The 19,046-nt window shown below is 40.3% G+C and overlaps 2 protein-coding genes across 4 annotated transcripts in view; both read left to right on the plus strand.

The window, feature by feature from the left end:
- The window catches only part of lrch2 (leucine-rich repeats and calponin homology (CH) domain containing 2), a 101,428-nt gene extending 98,798 nt beyond the window's left edge, over positions 1-2,630 (plus strand). For 2 of the 3 annotated variants that reach the window (XM_084414351.1, XM_084414349.1), the window contains one exon: positions 414-2,381. In XM_084414351.1, the coding sequence (XP_084270477.1) occupies positions 414-536 (123 nt within the window). In that variant the 3' untranslated portion in view covers positions 537-2,381. Of the gene's footprint in view, positions 1-413 lie in introns of all 3 variants that reach the window. The other variant, XM_084414350.1, reaches the window with a different exon arrangement.
- Positions 2,631-6,029: 3,399 nt separating this feature from the next.
- Positions 6,030-14,896, plus strand: il13ra2 (interleukin 13 receptor, alpha 2). The gene is made up of 10 exons (XM_084413264.1): positions 6,030-6,266; positions 7,547-7,667; positions 8,187-8,338; positions 9,046-9,199; positions 10,382-10,502; positions 12,037-12,221; positions 12,393-12,544; positions 13,601-13,757; positions 14,088-14,211; positions 14,312-14,896. Exons 2-10 carry the CDS (start codon positions 7,562-7,564, stop codon positions 14,409-14,411), a joined length of 1,251 nt encoding a protein of 416 aa, XP_084269390.1. The 5' UTR covers positions 6,030-6,266; positions 7,547-7,561; the 3' UTR covers positions 14,412-14,896.
- Positions 14,897-19,046: the final 4,150 nt, after the last annotated feature.

Below are 19,046 nucleotides of genomic sequence, written 5' to 3' on the forward strand. Positions count from 1 at the left end.
AGCACAACTGGTTTTGACATGGATAATAATAAGAAATGTTTCTTGAGCAGCAAATCATCAAATTTAAGGGTCATGTGACCCTGAAGACTGGAGTTATGACTCCTGAAAATTTAGCTTTGACATTACAGGAACCAATTTCATTTTAAAATTGCAATAATTATATTTCACAGTATTGCTGTATTTACTGTGTTTTTGATCAATAAATGCAGCCTTTCAAAAAATTCTTACCAGCCCCAAACTTTTGAACAGTAGTGTACATTATAATGTTGTATTATATAAAAATATGTTGTATTTTTGTTTTACTGTGTCATCATTTTTAACAAGGTAGTACAGATTTATAATATAGGCCATTTATCTTATTGATATTATTTATCTATATTTATGCTTACATTTGCTTGTGTGTTCATGAACAGGACAAGTTGTGTTTGCCACATCACATCCTGGAGGAGCGAGGTCTGGTGAAAGTTGGTGTCACTGTACAGGCGCTGCTGGATCTTCCATCATCAAAGCCCAACCAACTTGTTTCAACCATGTAGCATCGCTGGATCATGGGATGTCCACTTAGCATCCCTATACCCTGCCTTACCTATTCATCCTCACTCCTCACTCTCAGTGCTGATCTTTGACCTATTATGTGGAGGTCATGACCCTTCACCCTAAATCAACTGTGGTGAACAGGCCGGCTTCCCCCTACCTCTTATAAGCCTCTATGGAGAGGACTAGACAGTTTAAAGCTCCAATATTGTGCCCTATTGGAGGGAAATTGTACTTTAAAGCCACACATTTCATTCTGAGGGGAAATATCTGTTTCTAGTCCACGACTGGCTATGCCGTCTTAATGCTGGACACTTCAGTCTCCTTTCTTTTGTATCTCCTTCTCATCTCTCTCGTGTTTGCTCTTCTCTTGGACCGGTGAGCCCAACAATGGGCGAGGACAGGAGAAAAGTATGCAGATTTCTGGCTGATTCTGGACCAGAGGGAAGGTGATATTTCAGTGCCACTCAAGCCCTCTCCTGTATGAAGTCACTAAGAGCTGTCAGTCATCTAGTTACATTCTGTCTGTTGTTTCCTGTCTGTCTGAGGAAATAAGTAAGGGAGAGACATGTATTGATGTGCATGTAATCACAATCAGACCAACAATGAGGGCACCTGGAAAGGACCGATAAAAAAGCGATCATGGCTGTCATAATTGTTAATTTACTGCAGTCAGGTGAGTCATTGGAAGTGCATTGGAAAGTATAACTTTATTTCCGCATGCCTGGACTGTTTTGTTTGAAACGTGAAGACACTGTCCATGTACATACAAGACAAAGGCTTCTTTATGTTCTTTTACATACTTGCAAAAAACATTTCTTAATTATGACTGGTTTTCCCACAGGTTTTATTTATTGCTTCAGTTCTCGTGCCTGAGTAATTCACAACAGAATTCCTGAATGTTTTGCACGTGCCAGTGTAATTGCATTGTGCACTAGAATTTGTATTGTTTGTTGTGCAGGTATAAATAATTTCAGCACTAAAAATAGGCCAGTTTTAAATATAGCAACACCTAATTATAATCACATAGAGTAGAAACAGTCCATTTATTATTGATACACACTTGATTGTATGGATTTAAATTCACAATCAACTAAAGGCTTGATTTAAAAATAATGTCTCATAGATAAACAAATCGAAATAATCTTTGATGCCTGGAAAATGTAATCTGGAAAAAGCATTTGATGTGCTGCAGTTCGTCCGTAAACTGAAGCGGTTTAGAAATTTTAGTATGTACAAATCATTTGTATTTGTTTTATCGAGGAATTTATTTATTTACCTTTATGTACTTTTGTATGTTTTATTTATTTCTTTGAGTTCTGTTTACTTCTTTATCAACCTCTGAAACATTAACTATTGCCCAAAAATCTGCAATAACATTCAAAACGTCTTGAGGAAATTTGAGGTTTTGGAGGTCACCATCTTGAAAGGTTTTAGCACTTTAAGTTTCCATTTCTACATTTACATGCACACCAGAAAGCCATTTATTGTGAGAAAGCTAATTAGGATCAGATGAGAAAGAAACGTTCACATTTACATGCCTAGTTTCATCACATTACTTACGCATCAGTAATTTTTATGTTACTTGAATTGTGCTGTTTTTTTTGTGCACTCATCAAAAAAAAAAAAACCTTAAGAATGCTGCTAATGCGTTTACATGATTGCATAATCCACATTCTCATTACGTTTATATCAAAGTAAGAAAGTGGCCGCTAATACGGAGCATATAAACCCCAACCTTCATGTCTTAGCCTGCTTTCTCGTAGTAAACGGATTTATGGTGGGCATTCAACATTTGCCTTTTTTTAGCCTTTTCTGCTCACTACCTGACCATTAGCTGTAACGCTTTACCGAACAAGAAAAAAATGTAGGGCGGGACTTGATTTTGTCCATTAGGAATTGATTGGATGGTTGTAGTTGTTTTTGCTGTGATCTCTGTGATCATGTGATTGATCTCAGGTTGTCCCGCCCTCACGCCAATAAACGTCAATAGAGAAGAGATGTCGCTGCAAGGGTGGGGAAGTGCACATGGATTAAAAAATATATATATACTGATGCGCACGGATAAATCTTTAATATAAATACTGCAGTATTCCAAACAAAAAAAAAGATTTGTTGAATTTGATTTCATGGTGACTTCAATTTTAGGTTTGTTTATCTATATCGAAGGTCTAACAGTTTACAATCTTTTACCATACATGACTATTTGCCATATTTCCTTTAGAACAGGGGTCCCCAACCCCCGGTACCGGTCCGTGGGACATTTGGTACTGGGCCGCACAGAAAGAATAAATAACTTAGCGTATTTTCCGGAGTATAAGTCGCATCAGTCAAAAAATGCGCCATGAAGAAGAAAAAACATATATAACCTAAGTCGCAATGTTACAGACGCATTTATTTAGAAATGTATTTCACACAAAAAAAACAATGTTACAGACGGGACAGTTCTCCGTTACAGACGTGAGCGCTCTGAAAGCGGCACTAAAAGACTGTTTAAAACTTTCACTGAGACCTCAAACAGAAGACAAATTCTTTAAATTTAATTTCGTTTTGTATTAATTGTATCTTAATTTTTTTTATTAATGTTTCATCAACCAATTGTCTGGATTTAATAAATAAGAAGTAAATATATTAGAAAATAGATAATCACGACGTGCGTGAGCTGGAGCTCGTCTCATAAATGAACCGAAACTCAGCGTATAAGGTAGCCTACTTGCCTCACAGACCTGAGAAATATATAGAAAGCTTGAAATGTCTACTTTTAAACAGAACAATTCAAAACGAAAGAAAACTGACTGTTCTCTGCTTATGTAATCCGTATGAAATGTGCATTTCTCTCTGGCGCGTTCACTACTGCGAAGATCGCGAGTCATCATCGTAAACTTCATCTTTCCAGCCGACACTGACATAAAAAAAACTGGTTTATTAATAAACAATTAAAATGTCTCCTGCTATATTTTACATATTCATAATCATTCATTTTGTTTAATGTTCAGGCTTTCTCCGTTTGTCTTTAGGCGCGATGTTACGAGGACACTGCTAATAAAGTTGCGAGTAAGCCTACACATTGGATTCACGTTTCATATTTAAAAAATACCCCAGTTTTTATGCCGGTCGTATCATTTTATTTTGTTGTATTTATCCGCCACACCTTAAAGGCCGGTCCGTGGAAATATTGTCTGATATTAAACCGTGGCGCAAAAAAGGTTGGGGACCGCTGCTTTAGAAAACTACAGGTATTTTTTTTTGCTTATTGCTGTCATGTCTGAATAACCACTTCAACCACATTTTGAAAGATAACTTGTTGATGTTTTGAAGAGACTGATGAGTCATTGATTTATACCTTTCAAAATCTCTCAGTATGCTCACCTGGCAGTAGGAGCAGCTGTTGACAACTTTTCTGAAAAGTCTAAATTTGCAACAATAAATAATGTTTCACTTCCCTACCCTAGTCCATATACAGTAGCTTAGCAGCTTGCTTCTGATTCAGGTCCAAAGCTTGATGTTGGATTGATGACAGCAATTCCTCAGTTTCCTTGACACAATCTCACCCAATAATCTAAAATGTTTTCTACAGTTCTTCTTCACAAAATATGTTTTCGTTAGTTTTGATTTTACTTTCACTCACACCCATTAGATAAGATCTGTGAATTCCATGTTAGATCAGTTTAAAGTGACAGTTTCACATCTGGTTGTTTGTAAGACTTTACAATTAGCCATCTGTCACTCATACACATCCACCCACTTGCAAGATTCCAGAAACTGGTTGCCTGGTACAAGGTATAAACTGCATACTGCATGCTACTTTTTTATTAATATGCTATAGTACTCAGTATGCTACAAAAATGACGGAACTGTAGCAGAGATAATCGTTGCCATAAGACCTTAAATTGACAAATTTAACGCTGAAACGGGTTTTATAACAGACTTATTGCATTGTGGGAAACGAGTAGACAGCTCATACTGAGTATGCACATTTACACTGTTGATTGTGAGGAGGATGACAGTATGCTGTTTTGATGAAAGCCATTCTCGTGTTATTTTTTGTCCCCTTTCACAATCAAACTCCATTTTAGCAAAGCTTTGAAATAATCTCACTTGTCAGCTCTGGTCCTCATTCATGTTGAGAAAATGTTCAGTTTGTAAAAAGAAGTATTGATTCAAAAGTAATAGACAGGAGATGCCTCCTATGCAGTGCGTACTGTATGTATAGATGTTTTTGTATGACATAACTGGATTGCATGTCTGGATCATACCATTGTTCTTGTACATAATCTCTGTATCAACACATTAGGATGTTTCTTAAAAAAGGAAAACCCCCGAAACATTTCAGATGTCAAAATACTGGAATAAAATGACATTTTACAGTGTTTCATTGCGTCTTTGACCTTTGCTTTGTGCTTATCCTTCACTGCAGGAATAGGTCTATATATAATATAACAGGGGAGAAAATACAGACACAACTAATAAGCAATGCTTCCAAATATCAAGCAACAGATTTGACCATTCATCTGTCTGTATCTGCTACATTATTCAAGAACTCTGAATCCATTTCCAAGGAAAGCTTATATCTCTCTTCCAGAGAATCAATCACAGAGAAGGCATGGGATCAGGAAGGAAGTGTTGTTTTCTCAGGTTACACGCATGAACAAAGATTTGCAGAGACTATTAACTCATAGCAAACATATTATTTGCAGCTTTCATTTTTTGGTCAAACCGGAGTGCAGCAGAATAATATGAACAGTCCTTCAAAACCACTACAGATGAAAGTTTTTATTTATTTATCAATGAACAGATTAGAAAATAAAATGTGTATTTATGAGAGATATGTAGGCCTATTTATGAGATATGAACCCATTTACTGAAGCTTTAACAATCTTAAGAAAGATGGTTAATGCAAATATTTGTTGCTGCAAGCTAATTTTCCTGTTGAATTTAAGCCATATTAAGGATACTATACTGTAGCCTACTCCTAAAATCACTATATATTAGTAGGCTATGTATTAGTTTATATTAATGAGGAAAATTGTGAATTTGTGGTCTGTCTTAATACTATAAACTTACAGCCTTAGCATTTTAAATAGTGTAGTTATATTTTACTAGCCTACATTGTGCATCTGATTATCTCATTTGATTTATTTTGCACATTTTTCTGATATTTCTCATCAATGGTAACTACTTGCAAACATGCTGTTTTCAATCAGCATAAAGCCCAGAGGACACATTTATCATTTTAACTTAGGAAAATAAATGTCTGTGCTTCTGAGAGCTAAAGCTGCTCCACGCTCATATTCAGCACAAAAGCATTAACTAGGGTGATTAACTGGGCAACAAACCAGCGGAAAGCCCGAACAACACAACTGCTCTGTGTGAACGGATCTGCAGCAACAATAACCCTTTGTTTCAAATCATTCACCATAGGCTAGCCTACGAACTGTTTACCAAATGACAAAACCACAAGCATTTAGTTAACTTTTACCGGTATCAATTGTAATGCTGTAAAAATTGTGGCATGTATGCTGTTCAAGAAAAAACAAAAAACGGTAACTATACAACTAGACAGTCTGTAAATAACCGTGTGATTCTACACGCGCGCGCAGACGCACAATGAGTCACACTAGAGAGCGCTGTTCCTACAACATTTAAGAACCATGAGATGATTTCATTCAGTCCATCTTAAGGCAACTAAATGAGCTTATACCATCAGGAGTTTCTCTCACAGGACAGTGACAGTGAGTATATTTGTTTCTTCTAATATTTTGTACTGTAGTAGCTTTTTGTTCGTCGTAGCCTATGGATATTTTGACTTTCCACTTCTCAGCACCTTTTCAGATCTACTTTATTTAAATAGGCTGCATTTAGTTTAACTATAAAGTGGACACATTTATCTGAATTCACTCTATAATATAATTGTTTTTGAGTGTGCAGATATCTACATTTATAGTAGCCAAAATATTTTAGTTCAAACCAAAATAGCAGCCTTTATTTTAACACATTGATGCAAATATGTATTATATTTAATGTATATATCTATATATTCAAAAACCAGCTCCTAAAAAGAATACAGAGTAACAGAACATATTACTATGACACAATTGTATTTTTACTCTAGTTCTCTGATCATTATTGTTTAAAATTGTGAACATTTTTTCATTTTGAACATATAAAGAAATTATTATATAATATTTGATATAATATTGTAATATCTGCCTATTTTAATATAAAAAATAAATTAAAAAAATGTATGTTTACATAACATCAAGATGTTTCTAACTACATATCAACATAATACATTTTTGATGTATGTTCCATTTATATGCTGAATTAATATGGTTTATAATTTGCTTTCCCTTCTATTAATACAATAGCCTATATTTATATATAAAATCATATTTGCGAATGTTAAGGGGGTAGTTCACCCAAAAACAACCTGCAATCATTATGAGTCAAATATGACTTTTTTTTTTCTTCTTTTGTGCAACATTAAAGAAGATTATTTGAAAAACTGTATTTTTCTGTCCATACACTGAAAGTCAATGTATTAGTTACCAACATTTTTCAAAATATCTTCTTTTATGTTTTGCTGAAGAAAGAAAGTCATACAGGTTTGGAACATCACGAGGGTGTGTAAACGATGACAGAATTTTCATTTTTGTGTGAACTCAATTTAAGGCTGAGAACTAATACACTGTGATGCAGAACAGCTGTTTTAGGGTTAAGATGCCATAGCTGATATAATTGAGCAGACTATTAGCTCATCTGGCTGTAACAAACACAGGGGCCACACCTTATGCCTGAGCATTTAACGTGTGTGAACTTTTACTCATTTTCAAACCGCATGGGGGGGAAAGATAGCTGCCTGTGGGTGATTTAAACTCTTCCCTTTTTAAAAACAATGCACTGTTTTATCAGTATTTAGCTCACAGAAACATTCCATCATCTTGAAAAGTTGTTCAAACAAATGTGAAGAGAGATAACTGCTGTACATGTTTGATGCTTTATCCCTCTCTAGACACAGATAAAGAACATGTTGGTGGTGAATAAGGTTCCTGCATGGCTCTCTGCATTTACTCTGCTTTTGCTGACTCAGGACCCCGTCTCCACATCAGAGGTCGTGGCCTGTGGAGAGACGGGTAAGTTTCCTGGTTGATTCCATTGAAACAATTAAACAAATGGGCACAATTCCAGACTTCGGCTTCTTCTCTTGAGTCAGATCAAATACAAGACAGTCAGTACTTGTATGAACATAACATTTATCAAAGCTTTAGTAGGTAAACTAGTACTAAGCAAATAGTTCACTTATTTGATATTTCTCAAATGCAGTCAAATCGTCTTCAACATAATGTTATATTGTTCATGTTTCCTCTGACATCCATTCCTTGATTGCCTAACTTTATGACTGGGCAGATAGGAGTTTCAGCATGACTTTGTGTCGCAGATCACTGATAAATAGGCTGAATTCACTGGATTTCACAACTGTTTGACCTCATGGCATGCACACAAAACAGTTTGACTCATGCGATTCACTCCTCTTGAGTTCAGAATTACAACTACTGTGGATGTTTGCTGCAGGTGCTTGGTCTGTCTTCAAGCCAAGTGTTATAAAAGGGAAACAACATTGTTCATAGACATACAGTATACATTTTCCACAGTGGATCCACCTGCCAATATTGAGATAGCAGACCCTGGCTTCCTGGGTTACCTCAGTATTCACTGGACTCGACCAGCCAGCCTTCAGAACCTTACAGGTTGCACAGAACGATATCAACTCCGATACTATGACACCTACGAGGAACGATGGAGGGTAAGAATCCTTGAGAATCAGCAGAACACACTCGTTTATTTTCCTTTTAGCAAGTAAATATTTACTTCTCGGACCTTGCGAGCACAAGTGTATTTCACACTTCATGCATGCTTCACTTGTCATTTATAAATGTTTTGAAATATATATAATTTGTATATATTTTTTTGCATTTCCGTGAAAATGTTGCCCTGATAGTTTTGTGACTGTTTTACTAAAGATGTGCTCAGTCCTGCTGTAGAAAACTGCTCTATTTCATCATTATTGTGACATAATATCAGCCATTTCAATCAAGTCTATGTTTCTTTCTCAGCCTTTTATACTTGTTATCCACTGTATCATTGGGCCTGTCCAAATACCCACAACTGACAAAACTTTGTTTTGAAAGCAAACTCAATTTGTAAATTGCATTTAGACCTTTAATCTAAAAAAATAATAAGGGCAAGGCTGGTTTCAAAACCAAGTCTCATTTCATAAATTGCGTTTCAGTGAACGTAAAGGTCCATTTCGTAAACTAGTTCCGTGTTCCATGGAACTCTTGAAAATTCAGTCTGAAACTCCTTCATGTCAGAGCCAAAAATCTTTTTTTTATTTAATGTAACCACTCTCCCTGCGGGCTATATACTTATTCAGGAGAGACATATTTGTTGTACAACATCCTTAAATATTTTATTTGTGACTCAAAACTGCCCTCTTTTTGTGCTGTACAGAGTGTTCGAACCGTCAAGCTGACTTATGCTGCCCAGTTTGACCTTGAGAAACCAGTCACGGTGAGAATGCTCACTGTGTTAAAGTGTGCCTGCACCAATGGGACAGAGGTCCAAGGGGAGGAGATAGAGAGGGTGTTCACACCTGAACCTACAGGTAAAGGTTTAAAAAAAGATTCTAGCTCAATGAAGCGAACAAGAGCAAAGACCAGCTAACACCCTTTATTGTTCTCGCAGAGAATCGAACTGAAAACTTATCATAATCCTTATATTGCTTTGTAGCTTCTTTAAATTATGCACTCAGTAATTTATTAAAATAATTGTACCTCTAAAAATGGTATTTTGAAAAATGTGTTAAAAATATCTCATTAAGACTCCTGTATATAAAAGCAGCTTTATTTGATATGTAGCGAGTTGCCTCGTTGCGCTTGAGATCACATGACCAGTCGAGTTACTATTCATTTTATCTCTGCAATCCCTGATATTGACACTTTCGCTTGCAAAATTATTATTCACAGGAATAGAAAAGGTCAGTCAGACAGACTCCACAGGAATAATCAACAAATCATGTTTATACGTTGGCTTCTTTGTGTTGGCGTAATTCTTCAGGCTTTTTGACGTACCGGTATACATTTACAGTTGAAACATAAATAATTACACGAAATTGTAACCATCTAAAACTAATGCATGTGAATGTTTTCCACTTCTATGTTCCCATGCAGCCTTGTTAATCTAAACTTTATTGCATTAGCAAAAAAAAAAAAAAAAAAAGATTCCTAGTCTAACCCATCTGGAATCTACTACTTATGTCTTGTTTACAAGACCAAATGCTTTTGAGGAGTGAGACAGTTGTTGCACCATTTAGATTTGAGTCTTTCCAAGGAATTGGTAAAAAAAAAAAAAAAAACCTGTCTTTCAGATTATGTTATACCTTAAATATAATTGATTGAGTTTGAGGAAATCATGGTTCATTATTCATTTCTAAGCAGAATTGTCATTCAAAAGTTATCCATACTGTTATAATAGCATATAATAATATTCAATAAAATGACATGAGTGAATTCCAATCACAAGTGAGTATTCCTAAGGATAAGTAGGAGTCCTTAAAATGCAAAATCTGATTGGAGCATTCGTTGTTACAAATAAATGTAAAAAAAAATTATGTTATTTAAATTGCCTTTGTGTCTTATTTGAAATGGCTCAATCTATTTTTATATTATATTCATGCTGCATCACCTTACAGCAGTGCCACCAGCAATTCACCTGAGATGTGGCCTTGCTTTCTATTTTGATTGTTCTCCTTTACCTAAACATGTTCTCAACTGTGGTTTTGTCCCAGGTGTGGCAGGGTCAAAAATAAGAGACTTTCATTGTGTCTACTATGGGAAGGAGTACATGGAATGCACCTGGGATTCAGGACCTGTCCAGCCTCCAAATTCACAGCACTACCTCTATTACTGGTGAGCACTCCTGTGGGAATGTTGCTTACATTAAACCATTAATATATCCCAGTTTCACAGCTGCAGTAAGGGTTGTTGCACTGTGCCGCAGGGAGAGGTGAGGACAGGTTGAAGCACAAGTCATTTTGCTTGGAATTACTTGTATTTGAGATAACTTATAGCCTTCGGTGTTCTAATACAAAAGCTTCTGCTGTTGTATCTGTTCCATAGAAGACCAAATGAAGTGCCATGCTATACTCACATTTGAATTTGGCAAAGTTCAACATAAACTAATTTGGTTGTGGTCATGGATTAACCTCTAGGATCTAAGCACATTACACTGCACAACAGGTCAAGACAGGACTGTTTTGTTATTTCTGTGAACTTGTGTAACAGGTTGTAATACAACAGAATCTTCAATTTGATGCCAAAATACCATTTATACCATTTATAAATGTTCATACTCTGAGGGGCCATTTACATGACACCGTTTTCATTTAAAAACTGGAAACTTTTTATACGTTTTGGTCATTCATTTACACAACATTGGCATTCTGGAGGCCAGAAAACGGGTTTCAAAGTGCAAGTTTGTGAAAAAGGTGACGTCATGCGCATGCGTATTACGTGTTCAATCTAGTTAAACAGACGGGTATGCATTTTCATCATTCATTTTCTGCATAGGGAAACAGATTTTCAGATTATTTTTAAAGACAGACCCACAATGAGCTACAAGGTTGTTAATCCATGGTATATTTGCTTCTGTTGAAGCCGTCGGCCTGCTTTATTTCAGCTTATTTTTTAAATAATCATATTTTACAGCAGAATTCCCAGTTAAAAACTACATTGTAGTTGATACTGTACAGACAAATCAGTATTGAAAAAAGTGACATGTGCCAAAATAGCTCTTTAGCTCCACCTATGAAGCACTGCAAATGATGCAATCGAGATGATAAGATATATATGCATATTTTGCAATAAACAGAATATATTATTTTATATATATATATATATATATATGATCAACATTTTGTAAATGAGTTGTTTTATATTTCTCCATTTTTATTTCGATTATGCTTTTCGCAATGCTTCATGGGTTAGTTCTTTCCCTCACTAAAACCGTTAAGTTCACAGTCTTGTACCTTTGTCATTTTGTCTGATTTTCAAATACTTTTTTGCTTCAAAACAAAGTTTGTAATGTTATGATTCACCTCGTAGCTGATTGGCTTGGCTCGGCTCATGTCTTATAACTCTTTAACGAAGGCTTTTTAAAATCCCTATGGGAAAAATGAATGGAAAAAATACTTTCGCAACCAGCACTACTGAAAAAGTGGGCAGGAGAAAAAAAAGTGGGCAGGAGGTGTTGAACTCTATAGGTGCATAGTAAAGTAACCCTGCCAACTACTGGCCTGGCATGCGTAATACAACGTTTTTAGCCGTTGTCGCAGATCCGTGTGAACGGGGATTGTTTTGACAACGTTGCACCTGTACGCGAAAAATGTCAAAGTAAAACATTTCCATTTTTCAATGACGAGTATGTGTGTATCTGTTTTTCCAGGCACAGGGAAATGGATAAAACACAGGAATGTCCAGAATACATCAAATTATCTGAGATTCGGAAAGGATGCAGGATCCCTCGAGAATCACTCTTAGAGTTCTCCAAGTTTAATATGTGTGTAAATGGATCCTCTCCAGCAGGAAGTCTGAGACCAGCCTACTTCTCTATTGAGGTCCAAAACCATGGTAAATACACACTGTTTTATACCTGACAGAAAAAAATCTCAGTATGAGTGTATATATTGCAAATTTAGCTAACTAGGGACACATATAGAATGAGCACCTGATCTGACTCAACAGTAAAGTGCATTAAAGAACATATTCCTCAGTTGCTTCTCTCTTTCTTTCTCTCTGCAGTAAAACCAGCAGTGGTATCCTCTGTGCACATCTCAGAGATTGATGGACTGTTGAAGTTAGATTGGTCGCCACCTAGCGGTCTGGTGCCAGAACACTGCTTGGAATATGAGATCGAGAGAAGCACTCTAATGGCAAATGACAAAGAACAGCAGGTATTCCAATCATTCTATCTTGTTTTCTTCTTCTCAGCTAGACTGGGTAAACCCAGCCCAATCTGCCGGCGATTTGATTACGCCTTGCAGCTCAGGCTGGAAACCTGTACATTTTTCTGTCCTGCTTCTGTTACAAATCTGCAGGGACCAATCACAAATCTGCAGGGACCAATCACAAACTGGCTTATCCACCTGGCGCGCTATTGGCTCTCGCACGACCGCCAATCCAATTCCTTTTAACCTCTCGACGATGCTCAATGGCTTCTTTAGTTTAGCAAACAAATCGCTCGAGTGGGTGTAAATACCACTCACTTTCATGTTTTTTTTGCACAACCTGCAAAAATCGCTCGATGCCATTGCTGCCTCTGCAAACCGCTGATCAATGCTACAAACCAACACGTTTGTTGACACGTTTCCTGCCTGGAGTTTTCGCGTCGCTCTGCAAAGTACGTCACCCGGATCGTTGGTCTGATTGGTTGAAGGACTATCCTGCGTACAGAGTCATTTGAACTATGCCTGTTTGTCACGCCTCTTGTGCAGTAGAAAATACAGAGCAGACTCCCCAGACTAATGTTCAATCTTAAAAGATTGAGCTTGGTCTGGTGATAGCCAGACTACTTCTCAGAGTCATTTGATGATTAAAATTCTCGGTTCTATTCATAAACACATGTTTACATAAACAAGTTTTTGTGCTTGTTGGTACATATTTTAGGTGTCTCACATTTACACCGGTGATTGATATTACAGAATAGTATTGAGCTGATAAGAATCAGATATATTTGATAAGTGATACATCTAAAATGCCTTCAGGAACAGAAAGGGGGAACACTGCTGATAATTCTCTCAAAGTGGTTTTATTGTTTTGTAACATCCAATAATATGTAAACAACACTTGTCGACATGAACAACTGCCATTCAACTGCATTTTATTCTGAATCTTGTCATAGCATTAAACCAAGATTTGTTTAGGTTGTGTGCCAAAGCAAACAAAAGAAGAAGAAAAAAAAACAGGAATCCAGCCTGGCAAAGCTCATGTTATCTTTATTTCCCCTTCAGCAAAGGAAGGTTATGGAAAATTTTGTTCTGGACACATCTTATGACATCCAGAGAGAAGCAGAGAGTAAGAAAACTTGTTTTCAAGTCAGGTCAAAGGTGAACATGTACTGCGCTGATGGAGGATTCTGGAGTGACTGGAGCCAAACACAGTGTACAGGTTAGACTAATTGATTTAGGAGTTTTATGCATATTATGCTGAGAAGTAATCAAGCAAATCTGGGACAAATGATGTCAAATCTGTCATTTCTGTTTTTTGTTTTTTTAAATATTCATAATTGAAGTTTGTTTGTGATTATTTAAAGACAGTTATTGTGTCTCGATTTAATGTGCTCTTTTAAGCTTTTGAAAATATGTATGATTAATAAAGCAAATGTAGGCCCTAAGATGTAAAGGCAGTAGAAATGATCCTTAGGTTGTAAATAGTCTGTTGCATTTTACACGACTAAGTTAGTTTTGATCATATGTTTTTTCTTACTGCCACTATCAGAAGAGAAGGACACTCAATACATAAATGGAACAACATGGAATAATCTCAGTCTGGTTGGCCTGGTTGTTATTGGCATTGCTGGAGTCATCATCCTCTGTCTTTCATCATGGATATTAAAGAAGATGTGAGTAGCAAATAGTGAATACATAAATAGATGCGCATACCATTCTTTCATAGGTTTATTCTTCATTGATTGAATCTAAAACCCATTTCTGTCCCCACAGCTGCATAAAAAAGACCAGCAAGAAGGATGCCCTTTATACTTTGTACAAGCTGAAGGTCAACGAGACCATGCCCACAATCCTCAGCCCTATTTTCAAGTGATGCTCTCTATGACCTGCTATGCTGCATTACCATTCAGCAGTTCTACACTGCACTAAAAGCTCACTAATCAGATAAATAAAGATGAGGAGTGAGACTTCAACGCCCTTTCAGAGTTTACCGTCTAGTGCATTTAAAGTGATAGATATTAGGACCAATAATCTTGTGGAACAGACATGTGGACCTGAATGAACCACAGCACTGACCTGAATGTATATGTGCCACTTTGTTTACTAAGCCACCATGTTACTACCTGATGTGTTTACAAATATATAATATGTTACTTAAAGTTACTCATAGATTTTTCAAATGCCAATGATCTTGCCAGTTTAGTCTTTATTTTTCTATGAGCTTTTTCGCTGTTTTACCTGGATGTATGACGTTTTTATATTTTAGGTTATTTTACCGCTGATTACATCATGAAAAATGAGTAAGAGTATTTTGCAAACTTTCAAATACATTATTAAAATAAAAATCTTTTGAATTTATGATCTGTTTGTTTACATTTTTATAATTATAATACATACAATCAACAAGAAGTCTGTAAAATACCCACTACAGCTAATGCAGTGCACACACATGTGCAATTACAAAACATATTTCATTATTGTTCACTTCCTAATCAGAACATTACAGCCCTTCCTGGTGGTCATCACTGAGTATGGTGACTGGAATGATGATGTTTGGGTCATGACATTACACAGTATATAGTACAAATTATGTTCTGCATGCTATAAACAGAGTGTCACTGTATTCAAAGAAAGCTTTGTCGAGGCAAAACGTGTTGTTTTGAGAACGTTCCACAGTTCCCTTTCGAGAGGTCTTTCCTATTGCGTAAGTAGCTTACGCTATGGGAAAACTCCTTTTCTCGAGAATATTGAAGCCAACATTTTTAAACGCAGTGCAGCTGCACAGCATACACAGATGAGCGGCGAGAGCGGTCATTGGCTGTGCTGTGGCAACTGCATGAACCTATGACAGGGCGGCTCAGACGCGTAGTCCAATCAGGGCAATTCGCGCCCTGACACGTCAGAGCCCGCCAGGATGGGCGTGGCCAGAGGCTATAAATTCAGCCCACCGGGCCGTCAAAGCTTAGATTTAATCTCCTTCAGCGAACTTCCACTTCGCTGATTCTCCGGATTACAAGCCTTTCGCCGCCGTCGACGAGCAACTCAGCGGAACACGCCCCTGCTTCGCAGATCTGAGGACGCCGGCTTCCTTCGCCGCCTTCAGCCCGCTGTTCTGCTGTGCAATCCAGCGCACCGTATCCTTTTTGCTGTGTTCGCTGCTGCGACACTTTCTAAAAGAGCAATTTCAAGCGGGCGTTGTTTCAAATGCCTCACACCAACTGCGCCTCATGCAGAGGCCCTCTCCTCGGTGGAGATCGCCACATCCTCTGCGCTTCCTGCCTGGGCCGGGACCACGCAGAAGTGGCACTCGCCAAGGGCGGCTGCCCTGAGTGCGACCAGATGGATCTCCCCACTCTGCGGTCTTGCCTTGCCGTCTTCACCGAGGATGGTCCTTCCACTTCCGCTCTCTCTCGCCCTTTGCCCTCTTTGCGAGCGGCAGGTCTCGTCTCCTTCGGAGCATCGGACGACGAGGAGGACAAAGCTGACAGCCTTTCTCTTGCTGCATCTGACGACTGGACGGGCTCCACTTCAGCCCCCGTGCCATCGACCCAAGCCAGCACAAGGGCGAACTTGGACTCTGAGACCATCCGTGTTCTCTCCAAGGCCGTCGAAGACCTCTGTATCGATTGGTCTTCCCCGCAAGAGCCTGCACGCAGCAGGTTAGATGAGTGGTTCCTGCAGGGGCGCCGGCAGGCCCCTCAGCAGAGACCCGCCCCATTTTTCCCGGAGGTGCACGACGAACTCACTCCAAGTCGTGGAAAGCGCCACAATCAGCTCGCCTGAAACATTCCTTTTCCCTGACGCTCTCCTCCGTGGACGGCGCGAAGGATAAAGGATACGAGGCGAATCCTCCCCTCGAAGAGGCGGTGGCCTCCCACCTCTGCCCGCCCACTGCTGCCGGATGGAAAGCCAAAGCTTCTCATCCGTCGAAGCCCTGCCGCACTACTTCAGCTCTCGCCGGTCGCGCATACGCCGCCGCCAGCCAAGCTGCATCGTCGCTTCACACTATGGCTGTCAAGTGTTTCAAGCCAAGCTTCTCCATTTTATGGACGAGTCTGGACCTGAACCGGAGGCTTTTAAGGACCTACGCAGCGCCACTGACCTGGCCCTGCGAGCCACGAAATCAACAGCCCAGTCCATCGGCCGCAGCATGGCGAACCTGACTGTTCTCGAGCGGCACCTGTGGCTCACGCTCACGGACATGAAGGATGCAGATAAGGCAGCTTTTCTCGACACGCCTATCTCCCCGAGTGGGCTGTTTGGTCCAGCTGTTAAAGGGTTTGCCGAGCGCTTCACCGAAGCTCAGAAGGCGTCGCAGGCTATGCGCCATTTTCTGCCTAAACGCTCTGGCTCCGCCTCGAACCGCCAGAAGAAGGCGCCACTGCCTCCACATATGAAAGCGGCACCAACGGTCACTCAGCCCCGGCCAGCGGCTGAAGCCTGCCACCGCTCTCGCTCCGCCACGCGCCGACAGTTCCCCGAGAGGCGGGGACCCCGACCTAAGATTGCGTTGGACCCCGAGCCTCGCAAGACTTCCTAGCCACGGGAAGAAGAAAAAGGGAGAGTTTGAGTCCCGCCGAGGCCAGACCGATCTCCCTAAAGTTTATCAAACATTCTCCAGTCCCCTCCTCACAAGCGGCTGGAAATGCCCAGATTGCAGTCAATGGGCCGATTACAAAACACGCTCACCTGCAAACAAACGCCGTTTTAATGGCGACACACACAAAGCACGAAAAGAGCCCTTTTCTGTCTGTGTCACAAGTAGGTCACGTGCCCACCACAATGTCTGCACCCCTACACATAAGCACTGTTCCCACAGTCCCAAGCATTTCCCCAGCCCATGCTGGAAGTTGCATAAATGTAGCGCGCGTGTCTACTGTCATATACGCACCACTGCACACAAGCACTGTTCACACTGCCATAAACATTTCCCCAGCTCAAGCGGGAAGTTTAATAAAAGTAGCGAGCGTGCCTGCTTTACAACACGTAGCCCTACACATAAACGCTGTCAAATCGGCGCTCTCCCTCCCCCTGACCAGCGCGGGGGAAACAATGAATGTAGATCGCGTGTCTGCTCTTCAGTGCGCACCTCTAGACATGAAAACCGTTCCTGCATCAGTTTCTTCTCTAACTCATGCTGGAAATGCGATTATGAGCACGCCCGCTGTGCAGCGCGCGCCCCCGCTCATGAGCGTTGTTCACACGGCATTAATAGCTCAAAGCGGCTTGACGGCCGGGTCCCTATCTCACAGCGGCCCGCCCCCAGCCTTCATTCAACCCCTAGCTGTACGGGCCAAAGCCTGGGAAGCTATCCCCGTCATATCAAAGTGGGTGTTGAACATAATAAAACACGGCTACTCGCTACAGTTTGCTCGCAGACCGCCGCGCTTCTCAGCCGTGGTCGAGACGAGAGTGAGAGAAGGGGTTTCGCACGTTCCCCGCACCGAGGTGCTCAAACTGTTGGAGAAGGGTGCTGTTGAAACAGTTTACCCCTCACAGAGCGAGTCAGGTTTTTACAGTCGCTATTTCCTCATCCCGAAAAGAGATGGCGGTCTCCGACCGATCCTAGATCTCAGACACTTGAACAAAGCGCTGAGCGAGCGCCCATTCAGAATGCTGACGACCAAACATATCCTCGCGCAAATTCGCCCGGGGGATTGGTTTTTCTCACTGGATCTGAAAGACGCCTATTTTCATATCCAAATATCGCCTCATCACAGGCCATTTCTGAGATTCGCTTTCGAGGGACAAGCTTACCAGTACATGGTACTACCGTTCGGCCTATCGTTGGCCCCCCGTACATTCACGAAGTGTATGGATGCAGCACTCTCCCCCCTGAGACAGCGGGGTGTGCGGATACTGAACTACCTCGACGATTGGCTGGTTATAGCACAATCAGAGGCACAATTAATAACTCACAGATCTTGGATCCTCAGCCATTTAGAATGTCTGGGTCTAAAGATCAACTTTTCCAAGAGCGCACTATCCCCCAGACAGAATATCTCCTTTCTGGGTATAGTAATAGACTCTATGCAAATGAGAGCGCGCCTCTCTGTGGAGCGCACGCTCTCTATTCGGCGCCTAGCGGCATCTTTCAGAGCGGGCGCCCGCGCCCCCCTCAAAAGATTCCAGAGGATGCTGGGTCTCATGGCCTCAGCAACAGCAGTGTTCCAGCTTGGACTGCTGCACATGCGCCCTCTCCAACGCTGGCTAAAGAGCCGTGTCCCAGCTCACGCGTGGCGCTCCGGCCACTTACTGATCAGAGTGAATCACGGCTGCATCAAAGCCCTGACTCCCTGGAAGGCTATCGACTGGTACCAGTCTGGCGTGAGTTTAGAGGTGATTTCAAGGAGAAAGGTGATCACGACAGATGCCTCCAACCTAGGTTGGGGAGCCCTCTACGAGGGCAGGCCCGCCTCTGGCGTGTGGTCAAGCCCAGAGAAGAGCCTACACATAAACTGTCTGGAGATGAGAGTGGTCGCTTTATCACTTTCTCAGCCTTTCTCCC

The sequence above is a fragment of the Rutilus rutilus genome, assembly GCF_951802725.1.
Source record: "Rutilus rutilus genome assembly, chromosome: 7".
In the NCBI taxonomy this organism is placed as follows: Eukaryota; Metazoa; Chordata; class Actinopteri; order Cypriniformes; family Leuciscidae; genus Rutilus; species Rutilus rutilus.

Coding starts and splice junctions, on each gene's coding strand:
- il13ra2 (XM_084413264.1), top strand. CDS start 7,562: ATGTTGGTGGTGAATAAGGTTCCTGCATGGCTCTCTGCATTTACTCTG. Junction 8,339..9,045: donor CCTACGAGGAACGATGGAGG/GTAAGAATCCTT, acceptor TGTGCTGTACAG/AGTGTTCGAACCGTCAAGCT. Junction 10,503..12,036: donor CAGCACTACCTCTATTACTG/GTGAGCACTCCT, acceptor CTGTTTTTCCAG/GCACAGGGAAATGGATAAAA.